This window comes from Sceloporus occidentalis, unplaced genomic scaffold, assembly GCF_023333645.1.
Source record: "Sceloporus occidentalis isolate IW3139 unplaced genomic scaffold, rSceOcc1.0.p SCAF_1, whole genome shotgun sequence".
NCBI lineage: Eukaryota > Metazoa > Chordata > Lepidosauria > Squamata > Phrynosomatidae > Sceloporus > Sceloporus occidentalis.
In genome coordinates this window covers 67175824-67196414 of record NW_028316981.1, presented here as the reverse complement: position 1 = coordinate 67196414, position 20591 = coordinate 67175824, and the positions used below count along the sequence as shown (strand labels likewise).

The 20591-nt window shown below is 40.5% G+C and overlaps 1 protein-coding gene across 13 annotated transcripts in view; it reads left to right on the top strand.

Annotated features, from left to right (window-relative positions):
* ATP2B2 (ATPase plasma membrane Ca2+ transporting 2) overlaps nucleotides 1-20591 on the top strand; it is a 216119-nt gene that overhangs the window by 142289 nt on the left and 53239 nt on the right. For all 13 annotated transcript variants that reach the window (XM_089523582.1, XM_089523559.1, XM_089523613.1 and 10 more), the window contains 2 exons: nucleotides 5421-5662; nucleotides 8323-8557. In XM_089523582.1, coding sequence (XP_089379708.1) covers nucleotides 5421-5662; nucleotides 8323-8557 — 477 coding nt within the window. The remainder of the gene's footprint in view (nucleotides 1-5420; nucleotides 5663-8322; nucleotides 8558-20591) is intronic.

Here is a 20591-nt window from a genome sequence, read left to right as displayed (position 1 = left end):
GGAGAAGAGTAGGATTAGGGTTAAATTCAATCTAGTTTAAATTATAGAGGTTGGAAATGTTACTTTTCTAAAGTACTTATAAAATATCCCAACACACACACACACACACACACACACACACACACACACACCACTTTTCATTAATTTAATAGCCATGACCAGAAATGGGGAAGTATGTTTGACTTGATTTTTCAAAAGAAGAGGAAGATGCAAAGATAATTATATAATTTTTCTTTCATTTCAGTGATCAGGGCTTAACAGCCAGATATCACAGAAGTATCCACTACATGTTGGCTTATTGTTGTTGTTATTGTTGTTGCTACTTTTGCATTGGGATAGGGAAGAAAATTCAGAGTCAGATCCCAGTCATGTTCACAGTTCACTGCATATGGTGAGTCAATTAATTTTAAAGCATGCAGTGGAACCAGAAACTGAAATCTGGTGTTGCTTGCCTTCAAGTTGTTTCTGACTTATGGTGACCCTAAGGTGAACCTATCATGAGGTTTTCTTGGCAAGTATCTTCAGAGGGGGTTTGCCATTGCCATTCTCTGAGGCTGAGTGTGACTTGCCCAAGGTCACCCAGTATCTTTTACTTGCTTCTAAATCACTGTGCTCTTAGAGGAACAAAATGCTCATTAATTTCAATGTACAATCACATTTCAGATATCCCTTGTCCACAAATCATGGAGCTGATTCTGATGCACCTAATATACCACTCCAAGAACACTGTTTTTTTTTTGGGGGGGGGGATGTCTGATGCTTCAGAGTAGACAGACTTTGTTCCATGCACAGAATTAATTAAAAAATAGTGTGTATGCTATAGGTATAAGATGTACATGAAGCATTAATGAATTTCATGTATAGATTTTGACTCCATTTCCAAGATATTTTATTATGTAAATGCAAATATTCCAAAAGCCAAGGTCACCCAAGGGGTTTTCATGACCAAGCTGGAATTCGAACCCTGGTCTCCAGAGTCATAGTCCAATGGTCAATCCATTCTCTCATGAGATGACCTGACTCACTGAAAAAGATGATAATGCTAGGGAGACTGGAAGACAGTAGGAAAAGAGGAAAACCACTTTGCAGGTGGGTTGGTTCAGTAAAGGGAGCCATGGCCCTGAGCTTGCAGGACTTGAATTTCTTGGTGGTCATTCATAAGGTTGCCATAAATCAAAAGTATCTTGATGGCAAATAACAACAAATTCAATCACCAATAAGCCATTTCTGTCCTGTGAAATTCAAAGTGCCCCCATTAATGACTCTGACACCAAAGGTGAATTGCTGAGGTTACTGGCTAGGGCTGTAGGAGTGATCCCTCAGCAGGGTAAAATAATTAGAGAGGAGAGAGAAGATGTGAGAGAAGATGTAGTGTTTTGAACTTTAGTGATACTACTAAATATTATTCTATAGGCATATTTCATTGAAAGTGAGACCTGACAAACTGCAGAAATAAAACAGTTTGAGACCACTTTGTCACGGTTCCATCCTGTGGAATCCTGGGATTTTTAGTTTGGTGAGGTATATAGCCTGCTGTGCCAGAGAGCTCTGGTTCCTTACCAAACTACAAATCCAGGATTCTGTAAGACAGAGTTGTGGCAGTTAAGGTGTGTCAAGCTGCTTTATTTCTGCAGTGTGCATATATCCAATATTGCGACTAAAATTTTAGCATCTAGCTGATGCAACATCTTCTTCATTTCATTCATTTGGTCTGTTGCCATGATCAACAGTCCATTGATCTCATCAGTGTCTTTATATTGGGCTCTTTCCTTCAAGGTAGATAAACTCTGCTCCTTTGTCATCACACTGCTCTCTGATTTCATGGGAATCCTGTCTCCGTCTACCACCCAAAATATGCACATATACCTCATATATGATTTTTTTAAAAATTGGGTAGAGTGAGGGACTGAACAGACCGCCCCTAAGGGGTGGCCTGCACCCACCCCTTTCTGCGCCAGATCAGGGCCATGGCAACTACATGCCGCAGCTCTGATCTGGCCTTTCCATGGTGCAAAAAGGAGCTTCAAAAAGTGGTTCCTTTTTACTCCATGGAAATGACACCATAGCTCCCGGCATCGCAGCTTCTTGGTGCTCCTTTGGTCCTGCATCATCTGCATCAGGGGAGCCCTGTGATGCTTCCCATCATGTGGGGTGTGCGGCATGGGGCCAGAGTCAGGCCGTGCATCCTGCGGACACCACACCCCCAATCTGCTCTGATGCTGGCCTTTGGCAATGCTCTGAGTCCTCTTTATGTAGCTTGCGGGCAGTTCATAAACCCCAAAATAAGGCCTATACTTTAGGTTTATGCCCTCTAGCAGCTTGATATTATTACAACATTTTGTTCTTGGAATCATAGAATGATTCACAGTTTTAAATAGTTTAAAAGAAGTTTAATTGCTGTGAGCTACTTTGGGAGGCAGTCTTTTCCTCTGAAAGAGAAAATCTAACAATATAATACACATAATCACTGGATTGGGACTAATGGAGACAGCTGAATGTTTTGTGCATGCTACAGTGAGAGAAATATTTGTAATGGCCACAGTTGTGAAAAGTTGGATGTTGGGATCAATGTTGATGTATCAGCCGAGTTTTTAATTGAACAGATTAAAGCTTTCTGGCCTTTCCCACATGTGCAAGTCTGTTTCTCTTCCGGCAGCAGCCTTTTTGAAGTGTAGTCAATATTTGACTTCCAAATGTGAAACTTATACTCAAATGTTATGATAACAGAAGCCATTTACTTAGAGATAGTGGTATTAGCTGTTTCATAATATTAGATTAAATAAACCTTTCCATTTTAAGCAGGAATAAGCAATAAAGCCATGCAGGAAGTGAGAAGTTATGACTTCATTGTCTTGCAGCATAAATAGGAGGAGAGGAGGGGAGGGGGAGGGAAAAATGGGGCAGCATTTTTAAGACTAACTGGTTTTTATTTTAGTGTCAGCTTTTGTGGCTGCCTCTGAATAAGTGGCTTTATCTTCACAAAAGCTCATGCTAAAATAAAAACCTGTTGTCTTAAAGGTTTTCTTTTCTTTCCCTTCCTCCTTTTTATGCTGTAAGAGACTAACGTGGCTTCTTCATTGAAAACTACTTCATTGGCTTGCATAATTCCTCTGATTTGTATATATTATTAGGACAGATTTTGAAATAGTTATCTGTCTTGCTTCCAAATGTTCCAGATAATTGTCTATTTCATTTGCGATGTATTTCAGCCCCAGCATTGTAAAGTTATGTTCCAAACAAATTCATCAATATATTAATTGGTTAAGATTATTTGGCAGCTGCAAATAATTGCTGGCTGAACTGCATATGCAAGAACTGCCAGCTGAACTGCATAGGCAAGAAATTTCATTTTGATCTTCATTCAGAACGTGCTCAGTGTGATATGTTTCAGTCTCCAGCAGAGAGAATAGCCATGGGCCCTACTGTAAAGTTGCTGTCTGCTATTTGAAGGGCTGTCTGGTCCATTTTAAGGAATAAAAATCCCAAGGAAGGAGAGCAAGAGTCTTGAATAAAAAAAAGAGGAGAAAGGGGGGAAATTGGTCATGTGACATTTTAAAATCTTTAGGAATTTAGCATACCTTTTTGTTGATCAAAATATACTTCTTCATATACATCAGAAGTAGGCAACCTTTTTGAGCCGGGGGCTGGGTTGCTGTCCCTCAGACAACTGGGGGGCCGAAGCCAAAAAATAAATAAGTAAATAATTTTTAAAAAATTTAAATAAATAAATAAACTGGGACAAATGTAGGACAAAATTTTCAAATGGTGGACACTTTTTTTAAAAAAAAGTGGAGGTCATGTGAAAAAAATTGCTGATTTTTTTTAAAAATGTTAATATAAATGCATGTTTCTGAGGCTTCTATAGACAATTGCCCCTGCGCGCGAGAGGCCAAAGGCCCCGGCGGCAATCAGCAGCCAGACAGGGCTGGGGCCGGTCCCAAGGCCTCGCCGGGCCGCAGGTTGCCTACCCCTGATATACACTAATGGAGAACAGTATTTAAACTTAATTTATGTAAGGTGCATCTACAATGTAGAAATAGTTCCTTTAGAGAACTCCTCTTTGACATTTTCACAGTCTCTAAGCAATGCTGTTAGATTGCTTGCTCACCAATTTATGTAATATACTGGTTTGTGTGATATATATAATGGCTTAGGTGACATATCATACCAGAAATTGATCCCACCAAGGACTTTCCACCTCAGTACACCAAGCATATCCTATATATTTTTATTCATTCATACCTGCACAAACTCCAGATTAATATATTTATATATATTTATATATGTACACACACACACTTTTAGAAATAATTGCTACAGGAGAGACTGAAATATAGTACACCTCACCTTGGCAAAGTCATCCAGGTATGCTATCCTGAGGGCTGTATGTGGATATTTCCAAAATGCTTGATAACTGTTACTATGACTGGGTACATCTGCACTATAGAAATAATGCAGTTTGACACTATTTTAAGTGCTGCAGCTCGACATTATGGAATCCTGGGATTTATGGTTTTACAAGATCTTCAACCTTCTCTGCCAAAGGGTTGCTTGTGCTTCACAAAATTAAAAATCCCAGGATTCTGTAGGATAGAGCCATGACAGTTAAGGTGTCAAAATGCTTTTCTTTGTTCATTTTAATTTTGAGAGTTACTAAACAGGAATTAGTCTAAAATAAGTGTCAGTCTGAAGCATAACCCAGATTACCTCTTGCTACAGATTAAAGAAAGTAATCCATGCTACAAGGATGTTGACTTGGCAAACAGATTGTTTTTGCTAAAGCATTGCAGGAGAGGAAGTGCCACTGCCAATTCTCACCACCATATGTTAAAGTTTAATAAACACCATGCCGAGATTGTGGGGTCTGCAGCTGGTAGAGTCAGCTTAGCAGGCTTTTAGACCTCTTTAAAACTGTCATGTTTTCTTTATTAGAGCTACATTTATGTATGTGAACTTGAAGGAAATAAAGATGCTTTTTGGTATTTTATTTTTTTCTGTTTCAAACTATCTAGTTCTAAAATGATTGGAATATATTAAAAAGGAGTCTGTCTGTCTGTCAGTCTGTCTGTCGTGTTCTTTCGAGTCGTTTCCGACTTATGGCAACCCTAAGACAACCCTATCATGGGGTTTTCTTGGCAAGATTTGTTCAGAGAAGATTTGCCATTGCTTTCCCCTCAGGCTGAGAGCATGTGACCTGTCCAAGGCCACGCAGTGGTTTCCATGGCTGAGTGGCAATTCAGACTCTGGTCTCCAGAGTCAATATCCTGCATGAAAACCACTATGCCATGCTTGCTCTCATGTTGGCTTTTTTAAAAAGCAGAACTGAACCAAACCAAACTCAAGAAGTGTGGCCTTTGGTAAGTTCTGTATGTTTCTGTAATAAGTAATAATCTCAAATTCAATCCTTTCTTTTTCCTTAGCCACCAGAGAAGGAAGGTGGTCTACCTCGTCAGGTTGGCAACAAGACAGAATGTGGATTACTGGGGTTTGTCTTGGACCTAAAGCAGGATTATCAGCCTGTCCGGGATCAAATGCCTGAAGAGAAGCTTTACAAAGTGTATACTTTCAATTCTGTAAGAAAATCAATGAGTACTGTCATCAAAATGCCAGACAACAGCTTCCGAATGTACAGCAAAGGAGCTTCTGAAATTGTCCTAAAGAAGTATGTACTCAGAAATGGTCTCTAAATTCTATATGTGTATGATTCCAAATCTTGTTGATCCATTGGTTCACATCCTACTATTCAGGTACATAAACTCACAAAGAGACTCCTTAAATATATAGCAAGGAAATGGCAAGTAAGGGCCTTATCACACAAGGATCCTATCCTGTGACAATCATGTTGCCTGTAAAAATGTGATTGCGCCCTCACCTTGTGTACCTTCAGAACCATTATAGGATAAAAGCATCAATCTGAACTAAAATGTTATTGTGGACAGCAACTTCCCCCCACCTCATCCAAAACATCCTTGCCCTTTTTCATTGTTTGGCACCCACATTATGCTTAGAAGGTGTAATTTTTGAAAAAAGTCCCATCCTCCCCATCCTTCTTGTCCCTTTGTTCCAAGTGGTGTTGAGGTGGGAAAGGGATGGGGTGCCTGGGTATGAAGGGAACACGTTTCTGCAGACAGTGGATGGCTCCAGGGCTCTGTCACAAGGATTTTCAAGGGGGACACAAATATGAGAGAGAGAGAGAGAGAGAGAGAGAGAGAGAGAGAGACAAGCCTTTAAATGTTTCCTTTACCTTGTTCTGGTTTTTCTGGCCTGGAACTCCATCCATGGTCCTCATCCTCTCTGATAACTTCTTCAACCCTTCTCTCTCCCCTCCTCATTCTTTGCCACATGATCATAAGCTGCTATGTAGATGCAAAACCTAGCTGGAGAGGCTTGCCTTGGGGAGCTGCTTGTTGCTCCGTGCGCTCCATGGAGTGTGTGCATGTGTATGTGTGTGTGTGAGGGAGACAGAGAAAATGAGGCAGTAGCATACTATACCATTGTGGCATAGTAATGACAGAGACTCTGGAAAGGGATTGGATCTCCCTGATAACTACGCTTCCCCACTCCAAGCACACCTGCTGACAATCCACTGACCACCCAAAATAAGAATAAAAGTGCAATTACACTTTTGCACAGGAAATCACAGCAGGACAGAAGCAGTGAAAGAGGTCTTTACTGGGTTTCTTCTGTTATTTTTTTTTAATCACTTTTAAAACTGTCTCCCATGGGACAGCAACAGAAGAGCAATGCTGTCATGTGGTCACCCCAATCAGAAAAGGCAATTATGGAGATGTGATTGCACTGTAATTGCCTTGTGTGATAAGCTTCCAAGTCCCTTGGAAATAAACACATTTAAGTGGGATTCTTCTGCAGACTACATCCTGGCAGGTAGCACTTGTGCCTTCTGTGTCTCGTTTTGTTTTTATTTTTACTTTGGTACGGTGTACTGCTGTCGACTCTAAAATGGGTTTTAAAAGCCTCATGTAGCTATTTAGCTGTTTGTTAGAGCAGGGGTGGGAACCTAGGGCACTCCAAGGGCTGCTAACCATTCTGGCTTGGAGATTCTGAGAGCTCTTGTCCAAAACAGTACAGTTTTCAAGTTCTTAAGTCAACACTTGGAGGAATACAGTTGCCTACTTCTGCTCTAGAAAGATGGGATAGGTGTGTGGCTGTGCATGTGCAGCTTTTAAGAATTCACATTTAGGCAAATAAGCAGTGGAATATACCAGAAAATAATTTGCTTTTACAAGCCATGGTCTATGATTCTTCTGGATATGCAGGGATGCCCAGGGGCAATCCTCACTATCCATTTACCTTCCCACACATTTAGGGAAATCCATGAACTATGCATGTGATATGTACCGCAATTGTTTCTACATTTACTGATTAGTTTACCATTAGAAGCTTGCTGAAATTGCAAAATTTACCAGGAACTCAGAACTTTGTCAGGAACAACTCTGCCAGGTTTAAGGTCAATACTACAGTTACTTGATGCACCTTTCATACATCAGGCTACCTTTATGTTCACACAAGGCTTAAGATGGCAAATTTCCCAATAATGCTTGTTCGATCAAAAACAATTGTGATAAGACTTTGGTTGATTCCACCTTCCAACTACAGAAGGTACCCAGTCACTTACATTTTGTCCTACTTGCACCCTTTTAACACTATCCTTAAATGTACAAGGACTAGGGTCCCAACTGTCTCCATAAACTAGTTTTACTATTTTAGGTAGCATGTTCTCTCTTATTTTCATTTTCTAACAATCAGTTCAGTCAGAACCACTATAAAACAAACAGTAACTTTTATTGAGAAACGTATAGAAATAAAGTCTTTTATGTAAGTTAACTTCAAGCTCAGTATTGTTACATTAAAATCAAACACTTGGCAGGCTCTAGCTGCTCAACTCTCTTCATCTACTTCTCAGATATCCCAACTCTTTTACTTCCTTCGAGACCAACTGTCAAAACTTAACTCTGTTCTTTAAAATCACTCTTTTCACCAGAACATGCCTCTCATCAAACACAAGTTGTTTGAGTTTCACTCCTCCTGTCTCATCCAGCTATCTCATCCAGCCTGGCAACCAGCTATCTAGCTGACTTCACCCAAAATAGCCAGCTCCTATATCCACTTCATCACTATTCTTTTCAGAAATAAAAGTTCCTCATCAATTTACTTAAGAAGACACAATTTGCTAGATAATCATAACTATAATTATTAATAAAGTATCAAATATGATATATATCCCACATGCTGAAATCTTAATTCTTTGCTTTCTTTCTCCAGCAGTTTATGCAACTGATATTGCTCTTTTTTTACTTCCAGGTGTTCTAAAATTCTTAATGCAGCTGGTGATCCTCGCATCTTCAGACCACGCGATCGGGATGAGATGGTAAAGAAAGTGATTGAACCCATGGCCTGTGATGGACTGAGAACCATCTGTGTTGCCTTTCGAGAGTTCCCTAGCAGTCCTGAACCAGACTGGGATAATGAAAATGACATCTTATCTGACCTGACATGCCTTTGTGTGGTTGGCATAGAAGATCCTGTAAGACCGGAGGTACGCTAAACTAAAACCCTGATCCTAAGCAAGCTTATTTTTGAAGTACAGTACATTCCATCAAACAATAATGATCATTTCCAAACAAATGGTTAGTTCAAAATGTTGAAGTGTTCTTTATTTTACTTTCCAAAGAATTGTACTTCCTACAGTTTATTTTATTCTTATATAGTCCTCCAAGTTAAGGGCTCCTTTGCACTTACTCTTTTTTCCAAAAGTAGTTCTGGCCTTTCTTCATATGCTCTAGAACTTCTGTGCTGCATAAATTTCAATAAGACCTCTTTGTAAGTGAGTTTCAGATTATAGCCTGATTATTACTGATAATGCAAGCATTCCCTTCCTGAGTATTGCAAGTTCATAATTAGCCGACAATATTTCCTCCAAAGGAAAGAGATGAGAAAAGAAAGATGAAAGAGTGCACAAGTCCCATCACATATTCACACAAAAAGAATTGCCATCCATTTAAAAAAAGGAAATGGAGAATTTTCTCCTCAAGTATACCCTGAAAATGATCTAAATTGGGTGTGAAACTGCAGCAGGTCCAGGAGCCACCTTTGGCCTTCAAGACACTCCAGGAGAGCCTCTTGGTCTACCAAAAATGAAACAAACCCTCCAAAGTGACCTCAAGCTGAACATATGAGTTTTTTGATGTTAAACTGTAAGGAAAGCAAAGGGTTATTTGGTTGTTTGAGAGATGATGTGCAGATGAGGATTCATGGGTGGACGAGGCAGGAATTGATGAAAGACAGAGAGGAATTCTGTGCCTTTAAAAGCTGTTACTTACAAATTTTGGGGATTCTTATCTGAGCCTTGCTTAGGAGGAATTTTCTGGTTTGTTTGTTCGTTTGTTTGTGGAAGCAGTTTGGCAGAAGCAACTGCTATAAGCACTTTAAAAAGAAAGCCTCATTTGCCTGTGAGAAGTCATTGTTTAGTCAGAGTAATACCTTGAAGTACCTCATAAGTAGGAATTTTACTGTCATTTTTGTTCTTTTCTTTCAACCATGGTATACTCTTAGAAAGGACGCCTGTTTTTTCCTGTACATGTTATCTTTTATTTACAGATTTATTTATTTATTTATCATGTTCTGAATGAGTTTATTCCTGACTTTTTGCCAGCATCTGGGCTGGCATCTTTGGAGAAGTTTCTCTGAAGATGCCAGCCACAGTTGTCAACATGTCAGGAATAAACTATTTTTTGGGCCACATAGCCCAAAAAACACACCCCAAAAAGACTATGAATGCCGACCATGAAAGCCTTCGACTTCACATTTCTGTTCCATCCAATATTCATAAGATCTTGGGAGAAATGTATACATGTTAAATCAATATAAACAGGATAAAAATTACTACAATAAAAATAATCCAAATAGATTTAAAACATATTAATTTTTTTTAAAAAAAATTAAAACGTGTTTAAAAGATAAAACAGTTTAAAATTAGATGTAAAGTGTTTTGAAGGAAATTATTTATTGCCAAAAGCTTTAACAGACAGCCATATTATTAACTGGTATCTAAGTGAAGCCATGGAATGGAGACTAGGAAAAGCAAGGTCTGAAATGTTGTTGTTTTTTCAATCACCAAAGTCCATGGTATTTTAAACTGTGCTTTCTGTACTTCAGTACATTGATAAGGATGATGTATCTCTTCACTTATTTTGTTCTTGCACTCCAGAATAAGTAATTCTGAAAGTTTTCTTCCTACTTCCCACATTTACAGAAATGTTGGCCATTTTCAATGAGTCTGGGTTTTGCACCTGTTTCTTCATGAAAAACAAATTGCACGGAAGCCTTCTTTGGGAGCCCAAATGCATTGGTTTGTGCCCCAAATGTAATTTTGGCCCCCAAATAATTTGTTGTTCATGATTACACTTTATAAAAAAAGTCTCAAAAAGTAAAACTCTCATAGGGTATAAGGAAATCTGTGAGTAATTTTTACAACGCTGATTGATGCTGGAGTGAATTACAGTTATTTTTCATACGTTGACAATGAGCAACCTTCCATTGAAAAGCTGCTCCTGGAAGTACCTACAGTGAAACTCATTACAAGTGTTTGCATGCTGAGGGCATCTACTTCAGCAGAAGGGAGAGAGAACTTTGGCTACTGTGTACAGATTCATGCTGACATTCACAGCACGTCAGATAGATCTTGAGCCACTCACACAAAACAATGCTAAACAATGTTTAGAATTGCTCTGTATGGTGACTCCAGTGATACCTTAAGCATTAATTCCAAACTGCATTATATGCCATTTGTTTCATTATTCTCAACAATGCTCACACAGTAGAATGGAGCAGCTCATTTCCAGGCTAAGAGAGGGTGGGATTCTGTTAAATAACCTGCCTCAATTAATTAATTGGACTTAATGAAAAATCCACTGGTAAAATATTTAATCTACAAAGAGCTGCTTTCCCTGTTGCTGGAATTTCAACAAACTTCCTTGTGTGTGTTTTATGTTCTTGCTTTCGCGTTGAGTTCAAAGGTTGCCTGTTATGCATATTTGTTTAAACTTTCATATACATGTTTATTTCCATGTATTTGGGATTTTTGAATGTTGTGAATTTCCCATAGATGGCAGTGGTTGAAATTCAACTGTTAGTCTCAACTAGAAGAGACCCAGTGTTGGTAGGTCAATGCTTAAGTAACTTCTATTGATTTAATGTGGTGGTGGTGGTGGGGACTATGGTAGGGTCAAGGGCCAGTTTCTGTTCTGGGGCTCATTGGAGCCCCACAGATTGCCAAAAAGAGCCTCAAAAACCCTGTAGAAGTTCACCTCTGGTCTGGACCAACAGGTACTGATGAAACATATTTAAAAAGTGAATTGCCACTGTGGAAGGCTTCCAGGAGAGGCCATTCACCCAATATTTTGGCCAGAAGGGCAGTCTGGAGGTTGGGGAGGGTCTGCAGGCAGCCTCCATCCCACACTTTGCTATGCCTTTAACTCTAGCTGGGACCAATAACTGGGCCGAGAGCAGTATCTTCATATGGTTCCATTTCTTATGAACTGACAGGTACCAAGGGTTGGGAATGTTTATCTGCTTATTAAAGTTTTATGTTTGTTGTCTGTTTTTGAGTGGTTTCCAACTCATGGCAACCCTAAGGTGAACCAATCACAGGGTTTACATGAAATATAGTTATGTCGTATCTATTTCACATGGTCGACCACTCTTGTTGAGCAGTAGTTTGGGTGAATGTAAAGTCGAAGGCTTTCATGGCCTGCATCCATAGTTTTTTGTGGGTTTTTTCGGGCTGTGTGGCCATGTTCTAGCAGAGTTTCTTTCTGACGTTTTGCCAGCATCTGTGGCTGGCATCTTCAGTAGTTTGGGTGAGTTTCACTTACAATACATACAGGACTGTAACCTCAGTCATTTATGAATGCCAGGAAATCTGCAAGCAATATATCAAGTATTTTGTAGATTTCTATGAATCAGCTATTCTGGGATCTGCTACCTAAGCTTTAGCTTGTTTTTCTGTCTTTTGTTGTTGTTGGGCATAGGATTGCAATTACTCATCACTAACCTTTGTAGAACTTGAAGTGGGAAATCCTTCCCAAATGGGAAGTTGGAACCTATGCTGGAGGATGGCATTGTGGTTAATTACATGTATATATAGATGGATGTTTTGGCATTCTTTTTTGTGGTATAATGACAATAGTTTCTGACTGATAAAGGGATGTTGTAACAGAGGCAACATTATTATTATTATTATTATTATTATTATTATTATTATTAACCTTTATTTATAAAGCGCTGTAAATTTACACAGCGCTATACATACAGTCTTTTTAATTAGACGGTTCCCTGCCCTCAGGCTTACAATCTAAAAAGACACCACACAAAAGGAGAAGGGAGTAGTGATGGGGAAGGGGATGAGGTCCAGCATTCCTCTCTACCTCTAAGGCCTGGACCAAGGCAGGTGGACTGGGGGGAGGGCTTGGCTTCATAATGGATGGTTAATCTTCATCCAGGGAGGCAAGCGACAATTATGCAAGGCCTGGGAACGCTTCTCTCAACAGGATGGTCTTCAACTCCGTTTTGAAGCTGGTTAAAGAAGTGATGGCTCTTGTTCGGGGGGAGGGGAAGAATGTTCCAGGAGTGAGGGGCAGCAAGTGAAAAGGGGCGAATCCGAGATGGGGCAGAGGAAATCCTGGGCTGGGACAGCAGACCTTGACTACCAGAACGGAGGGCCCGAGTGGGAAGGTGAGGAGAAAGAAGGTCTGATAAGTAAGGAGGGGCCAGCCCATGGAGGGCTTTAAACGTGGACAGCAGGAGCTTATACTGAATGCGGAAAGGGAAGGGGAGCCAGTGAAGGGATGCCAGCAAAGGAGAGATATGGTCAGAGCGGTGGGCGGATATAATAATGTGTGCAGCTGAATGCTGGACAGAAATTAAAGGACGGAGGTGAGAAAGAGGAAGCCCTGCCAGAAGGATGTTACAGTAATCAAGTCGTGAGATCACTAAGGCATGGACCAGGATCTTGGCAGTAGAGTCGGAGAGAAATGGTCAGATTTTGGCAATATTGTACAAAAGGAATCTACAAGCCTTGGCTGTGGTCTGGATCTGAGGGATACACGACAGACAAGAGTCAAAGATAAAACCAAGACTGTGGGCTTGCTGGATTGGTTGAATAGAAGTGTTGTTCATAGAGACAGAAAAGGAGTGTTGAAGGGTGGGCTTAGGAGGAAAGACAAGAAGCTCCATCTTGGACATGTTGAGCTTTAAACACCGATGGCACATCCACTGCAAGATAGCTGTGAGACAAGACGAAACTTGCTGTTCAAGCCTTGGAGAAAGGTCAGGGGCGGAAAGATACAACTGGGTGTCGTTGGCGTACAGATGGTAGGAAAAACCAAAACAGCTAATGAGTTTACCTAAGAACATCAGTTTAGAAAGTGTTCTTAGTTCACAGCTTTGCTAATAGATGCATTATGGTCTTTGTGATCATTTTTACACTTTAAAAGGGCTCAAAAAGAAACTTATTAATAAATAATATTGTGGGAGAGTAAAAATATATGTCTCATGTTGAAGTAAAATGACTAACAATAGTCTATGAAGAACTATGTAATCCATGTAAGATTATGCTGAAGACAGGTTTGGATTTTTTTAAAGTCTCATAGAGCTTATATTGAATTCTCTATGAACTGCATATTTAGCTTATATTGGATTACAACTTCCTAAAAGAACCTCTGGCAAAGTGTTGCTTTGGCAACAGAACTATTGTTCTCTGTATTAGCTATTGAGGCTGAAATCCTGTAGAAGCCCACCTAAATTTAGAGTAAACCCTACTGAATGCAGTGGTACTTCCTTCTGAGTAGATATGTACAAGTTTGATTTTCAAGAGCAGTTACTGTTGGGGTGTATTTCTTTTAATAACCCATTAAGAGAAACTTGATACAGTTTGCACTGGAAGAAAAGATCAGAAGATCTTTCTTTTGATATTGTAATGATTACTTCCGCTCAACAAATTACAGGATTTTTTAAAAAGATGGATAATTGTAACTGTCTCTTTATATAAGCATTGGGAGAATTGAAGATAAGGTATGTGTCCTGGAATGACACATTTGTTGCATAAAATGCTTCCCTTTTTCCCACAAAAAAGGCTACTCGTATATTTAATTAAACTTTCAGTTATGAATCCCTATCAGTCCATGCAATAACAATGACTTCCTCTGATAAAATATGATATTTTATAATGCAATAAATTGTTTATTGTGAGAAATCTTTTAAGTCTGAAATCTCACATACTTCTACTTACAATGTTAAGAGAATTAGTGAAGATACCTGTTAATGGCTGCCTAGCATGATCTTAGTCTTTGAGCCAAGCTGCTTGGGGTGGCCAAACTGGATTAGGAATTTGGGGAATTGTAGTCTGAAAAGTAACTATTCCAAGAGCAGTTCAAAGCACATCATTTATTTTGAGATTGAAATATGTATTACACACACATATGGGCATGCATATATATAAGCGATTAACAAACACAACATAATAAATTAGCAAAACAGTTCAGCTTGGGACTTCTTCAGTTGCTGCAAATGAAAGTAAGCTGCATCCAAGGTGGTATTTTAGAATATTGCCAATATCTATCGCCAATATTCTTAAATGGGTGTCATGTATAAACCTCTAGACTGAGAAGGTCTTAAGTGTGTGAACCTAGGCAAATTCTCCCTCATATTCAAAGTATCTGACAGAGATGGCAACTCAGTTGGAAACAAAGATAAATCAGGAAGACTGTGTTGCTCCAAGTTAAAATGTCTGGTTACTGGTTGCTCAGGCTTCCTAGTCAGGATTGCAGACATGTGATTCCTGAAGTGTTTACACAGGTCTGTAATTGTTTTCCCCACATACTAAAGATCACATCCTATAAATCTGTATTCAGTTATGCTAAATCAATAAAAAGCAACAAATAGGTGTTTTGTGGGACCCTCGATTCCTTGTTGCGCTAAAAAATAAAGAGTCAGACAATGGTCAATAGTACTCTGGCCTTCCCTGAATCCGGCTTGTTCAGGGTGAATGATTTGATTACTAGATTCCCATTCCTCCAATCTATTTAGTAAGTATTTGCAATATAGCTTGGAATCAACATCCAGAAGGCTTATAGGCCGATAATTGTTGGGATCTTGCTTATCTCCCTTCTTGTATATGGGGAAAACTATGCTCTGTTTCCAACCTACTGGAGTTATCCCTGTATTATTGATTTGGGTAAACACCTTAGCCAATATTGGAGCCCACCATTCAGAGAAGTTTTTATATATTTCTGGGGGCATCATATTTTCTCCTGGGGCTTTATTCAATGCAAGAGCTGCAATCAGCTTTTTTATCTCAGACTCTGAAACCGGGGGCCAGTAAAGCAAACAGGTAGTTTTTAATGCCACAGAGGAGTGATGCTCTGCATTTATAGCTCCATAAAGTTTACTAAAATGGCTATACCATTGTTGCAATGTGATGTGCCCAACAATAACTGGTCTGATCCTGTTCATGCCAGAGGCAGTAATATCCCAAAATTGTTCCTCATTCTTTTCTGTAACAGCTTGTGCTAATTGTTTCCATTGTGTTCTAATATATATATATATATATATATATATATACATACATACATACATATATATATATATCTTTTTTCTGTTTTAAAAGTGCCTTGTAAGATGGCCGCATAGAAGCTAAGATGTCAGGGGAGATATTATCATTATTTCTAAGTCCCTGTCGAGAGCAATCCATCAATGCTTTCCGAGCACTTCGACATTCCAAATCAAACCATTTGTTAGTTACTACTTTGTTGGGGTTAAATTGTTTGTTACTCACCAACTTAGGCCTAAGCTTTTGGATAATGGTTTGGAAAACGTGTAAAATATCTGAATTGGAGTTTAAAATAGCTGATTGTAAGGACTTAAAAGTAATACTCTCCAGCATTTGATGAATTGAGGTGCCCATGTTAATTGACCACCATATTCTCTGTTCTCCCATATGAATTCCATTTAAATTTTGGAGAATGCATGGGGGGCAAAATGACCCAGAATTAAATAACAATGACAATGGGAAATGATCACTTTCGGCATGATTAATAACTTCAAATCTACAAATATCAGGTACCAGGTTTGCAGATGCTATTATATAGTCTATTGTACTTGCTCCGCTGTTGGTGACATAAGTATAAGGGCCCAATGTCAGATCATAATGGGTTCCATTAAGACACTGCAAGCCATGCAAAGAAAGAACTTCTATAAGCTTTAAGCCAGATTTATTGGTGGTTATATCTTGAGAAACCCTAGGGACAGGTACAGCATGAGAGGTCAATCCGTGATTAGTACTCTCCACCTGCCTTGAGTCATTTCCAATTCTAGTGTTAAAATCTCCACAAAGTAATAACCTTCTAGAGGGATATTGTCTCTCCAGAGAGGACAGGGTTTCAGATAAACTATCTCAAATACTATTAGGACCTACGTTCTTTGCTAAGTTAGGAGGAAAATAAATGTTTATACAGATGAAGGAACCAAAATGCATGCTCTTGATAGCAAGCACTTGTATACATTGTGGAAAAGCACTACTTATTGGTTGAATTTCACCAAAACACTGGAAGAGCAACAGCAACCAATAGTGCTGGAAAATAGCATTCAAAACAAAAATAATCAAAATAAACTAACAGAACAGAAAAATACCCCGGAGCTCGTTAAAAACATCTCCTATCACACCGGTGCCATCTTGGCTCTGCCCAGCATCCCAGTCCAAAAGAAAAAAGAAAAAAAAGAAAAAGGCAGGCTTACTTTCATCCTCCCTGAGGCAGGTGTTGAGGCAAGGGAGGAACAAACACTCATAGGTCTTCAAGCAGCCCAAGTCCAACCTATTCAGTTATGCAAATAAGATTGCTGGACCAGCAAGTGATGTTTTGATTAATGTAGGAGGTCCTGCCAGTTGTTATGGTCCTAAAAGTGATTATCTTCTTAAGGTACATACATATAATGCAATACTTGGAATCACAAGGTTGAGTCCAAGTTTGTTGACTGGTGATTTAAGGACAGCTTTTACCAGAAATCTCTGCAAACTAAGCAGAAAGCTACATACCATGAGAGGTTTGCTGGTAGCCCCAGCAAGATGTAGAGAATTTGCTAACAATTAATAGGATTTCCTCATCCTTATGGTAATTAGGAAATGGTGGGGGAAAATCTACCCCAGTACATTTTTGGCTGTTGCTTAACTCATGTCTTTTGTGGGGAAGGGTTTCTCTCAAAATGATGGTTGCTGTCTTGATATTGTCAGCAACGAAACGAGGAGGATATCTCCTTTGAAAGCAGCTGTTGCTTAAGTTTGTTGGTCCTTTTATAGTAATTGTCATTGGTGTTACAGTTGAATGCGGGACCATCACACTTTAACCTTTTTATCAATGACTTATATGATAGGCTCCATTGACGCCCCTTTGTCATGGGGGAGAGGCGTGCGTACCCTAATGATGTTGTGAGCTATGCTGGTGGTGGTATAATAGCCACTGGCAGGGCCTCCCATGCCAGACAGGTCACAACCGAAGGGTCTGACCAAGAGTATCAAAGGGCAGGATGGGCTCTCTAGCCTTATGGCAACCATCCTAGGAGAAGGAAAACTCTAATCCCAAACCCGGGCAGATGGTGCTTGTCTAACCCTGTAAGGCCAACCATCTCAGAGAAGGAAACTCTAATCAAACCTACGACCCGAGGACCTCGCTGCCACCGTCCATGCTTGTCAAGGCCTCAGTAGACGAACCTCTGGTTTAAAGGGTGAGGCCAGTTCTGTGCACGCTGCGCTTCACCAGAAAAATCCATTGCACAGGCTCGAAGGATACATCCAATCTCCGAAAAAGCCCTGTAGCGATAGGCAAGGGACGAAACGGCAGATGTAAAGATGCACTGGAAGCCGCAGACCCAACCCTGCATGCAGGCGGTTCAGGACTTTGGTTGCTTGAAACTGACCCGGGGATGACAGTCTTGTTTGGCAGCATCCTGAATGACCAAGCAGCCTTTTTAAAGGAGAGCACTGCTTGCTCCATATGGAGAGGGGCCTAGAAAAGGTGGCCTAAAGAAAGCTCATGCCCAACTATCTGGTTGGCTAACCGCGGCCAACAAGCATCTTCTGATGTGGGCAAACAAAGACAAGGAGACAAAGGCACACACCAGCCTCCAAAGGTGCAAATAGACTAACGCTTGCATGTTGGAACATCAGAACCATGCAAGATTCTGCAGATAGTGGACGTCCTGAGCATCGTTCTGCTCTAATAGCCCATGAACTGTCACAACTTAACATCAACTTCACTGCTCTTAGTAAAGTTCGTCTCCACGAGGAAGGCAGCCTTAAAGAACACGGTGCTGGCTACACACTCTACTGGTCTGGCAAACCCAAAACTGAAAAACATCTTTGAGGTGTAGGCTTTATGATCAAAAACTCCATTGCCTCCAAACTTGAAACCTTGCCAACAGGACACTCTGATCGCATTATCTCCTTACACCTCCCACATGTTGTTCTCTTCAGTATATATGCCCCAACTATGCAAGCCGACCCTGCGGAGAAAGACAAATTCTACTCAGACCTACGCCACCTTATACAAAAAGTCCCTGCAGAAGACAAAATCATTATCCTTGGTGACTTCAATGCCAGAGTAGGAAAGAACTTCAAAGCCTGGAAAGGTGTTTTAGGCAAGCATGGTGTTGGAAACTGTAATGATAATGAACGCCTCATGCTAGAGTTTTGTGCAGAACAGCAGCTGACTATTACAAACACTATCTTTCAGCAGAAAGATAGCTTGAAGACAACCTGGATGCATCCCCGATCCAAACACTGGCACCTCATTGACTACATCCTAGTGCACCAGAGAAATATTTGCGATTTCCGTCATACCTGAGTGATGCCCAGTGCAGAATGTCAAACAGATCATTGCCTCATAAGATGTAAACTAAATCTTCATTTTAAGTTTAAACCTAAGAGGGGTGGCATCTTAAAGAGGAGACTCCAAGTCAACAATCATCAACAAGCTACCATGAGAGACAACTTCCAGGCAAATTTGCAAACAAAACTTGAAGACCATCCTGTAGACTCTTCTCCTACAGTGCTTTGGCAACATATCAAAAACAGCATCCTGCAGTCTGTGGAAGAATCCTTAGGATTCTCCCTCAAGAAAAACCAAGACTGGTTTGATGAAAACAACCAAGAGATCCAGGAGCTGCTCACCAGGCACACCTCGCTCAGCCATCCTGCCACGTCAAAGAAGCAGCCTTTCACCTTGCATGTAGTCAACTCCAACAAAAACTCTGAGACAGTCAGAATAAGTAGTGGATCAATTACACAAGGTTGTGCAGATCTGGGTGATTCCAGAGGATTTTACGAAGCTCTTAAAGCAGTGTTTGGACCTACATATCAGATTCAAAGCTCCCTATACAGTACAGATGATCAAACACTAAGCAGAGGTAAAGCTTCCATTCTGAACCGATGGGCTGAACATTTCCAAAGCCTCTTTAGTGCCAACCGAGTAGTCCAAGACTCAGCTATTCAACATATGACACAACAACCGATGAAGAAGGAATTGGACATAGCTCCCACTTTGGAAGAAACCGTTAAGGCCATACAGCAGATGAAAAATGGCAAGGCTGCCGGGATTGATGGAATTCCACCTGAAGCTTGGAAACACGGAGATCATGTATTCCATGCTAAACTCCACGAACTCCTTGTGAGTTTCTGGGAAAAAGGCGAACTGCCATCAGATCTCCGAGATGCAGTCATCATCACCCTGTACAAGAAAAAAGGAGCAAAATCAGATTACTCAAACTATCGAGGTATAACACTGCTCTCCATTGCTAGAAAAATCCTTGCAAGGATACTGCTGAACAGATTAGTTCCTGCTATTGCAGAAGAACTTCTACCTGAAAGCCAGTGCGGCTTTAGAGCTAATAGGAGCACTACAGACATGGTATTTGCCCTTAGACAACTGCAAGAGAAATGTAAAGAGCAGAACAAAGGACTCTATGTGTCATGGCCAGCCAAGAACAGCTCTCGGAGGATGAGGACGAGCCTCCTCCAGAGCAAGAGCTAATTGAGGCTACACCAGGTGATAATCCTGCTTTGCCACGTCCCAGCTGTGATCTCCCAGCCCCAGAGGAGGAAGCCCAACCAGGTCCTAGTGCTAGTGAGATGCCTCCTGTGGTGCAACAGCCTAGTGGTGACTCTGGGGAGGAAGCTTGCCTGGATGTGCCTACTTACAAACAGAGAAGGGCTGAGAGTGCTTGCAGGCACAGATCCAGGAGGATTGCAGAGAGGCAATTAGCAAACCAGCCTCAGGTGGCATGGGGGAGAGTTTCCCTTACTTAAGCTGTAGAGAGGCTTCAACTCAGTACCTGAGTTTATTGCATGATCCTTTGGTGTGATTGGTGCCGGCACTGGCTCCTTGTATCTTGACTCCTTGTTGCTTTGACCTCGGAACCGACTGGACCCTTGTTATCTTCTGGCTGCTTTGACCCTGGACTGATTTGACTACTCTGACTCCCGGTATCCTGACTTCGGCTTGGCTGTCGGACTGCTCTGACTT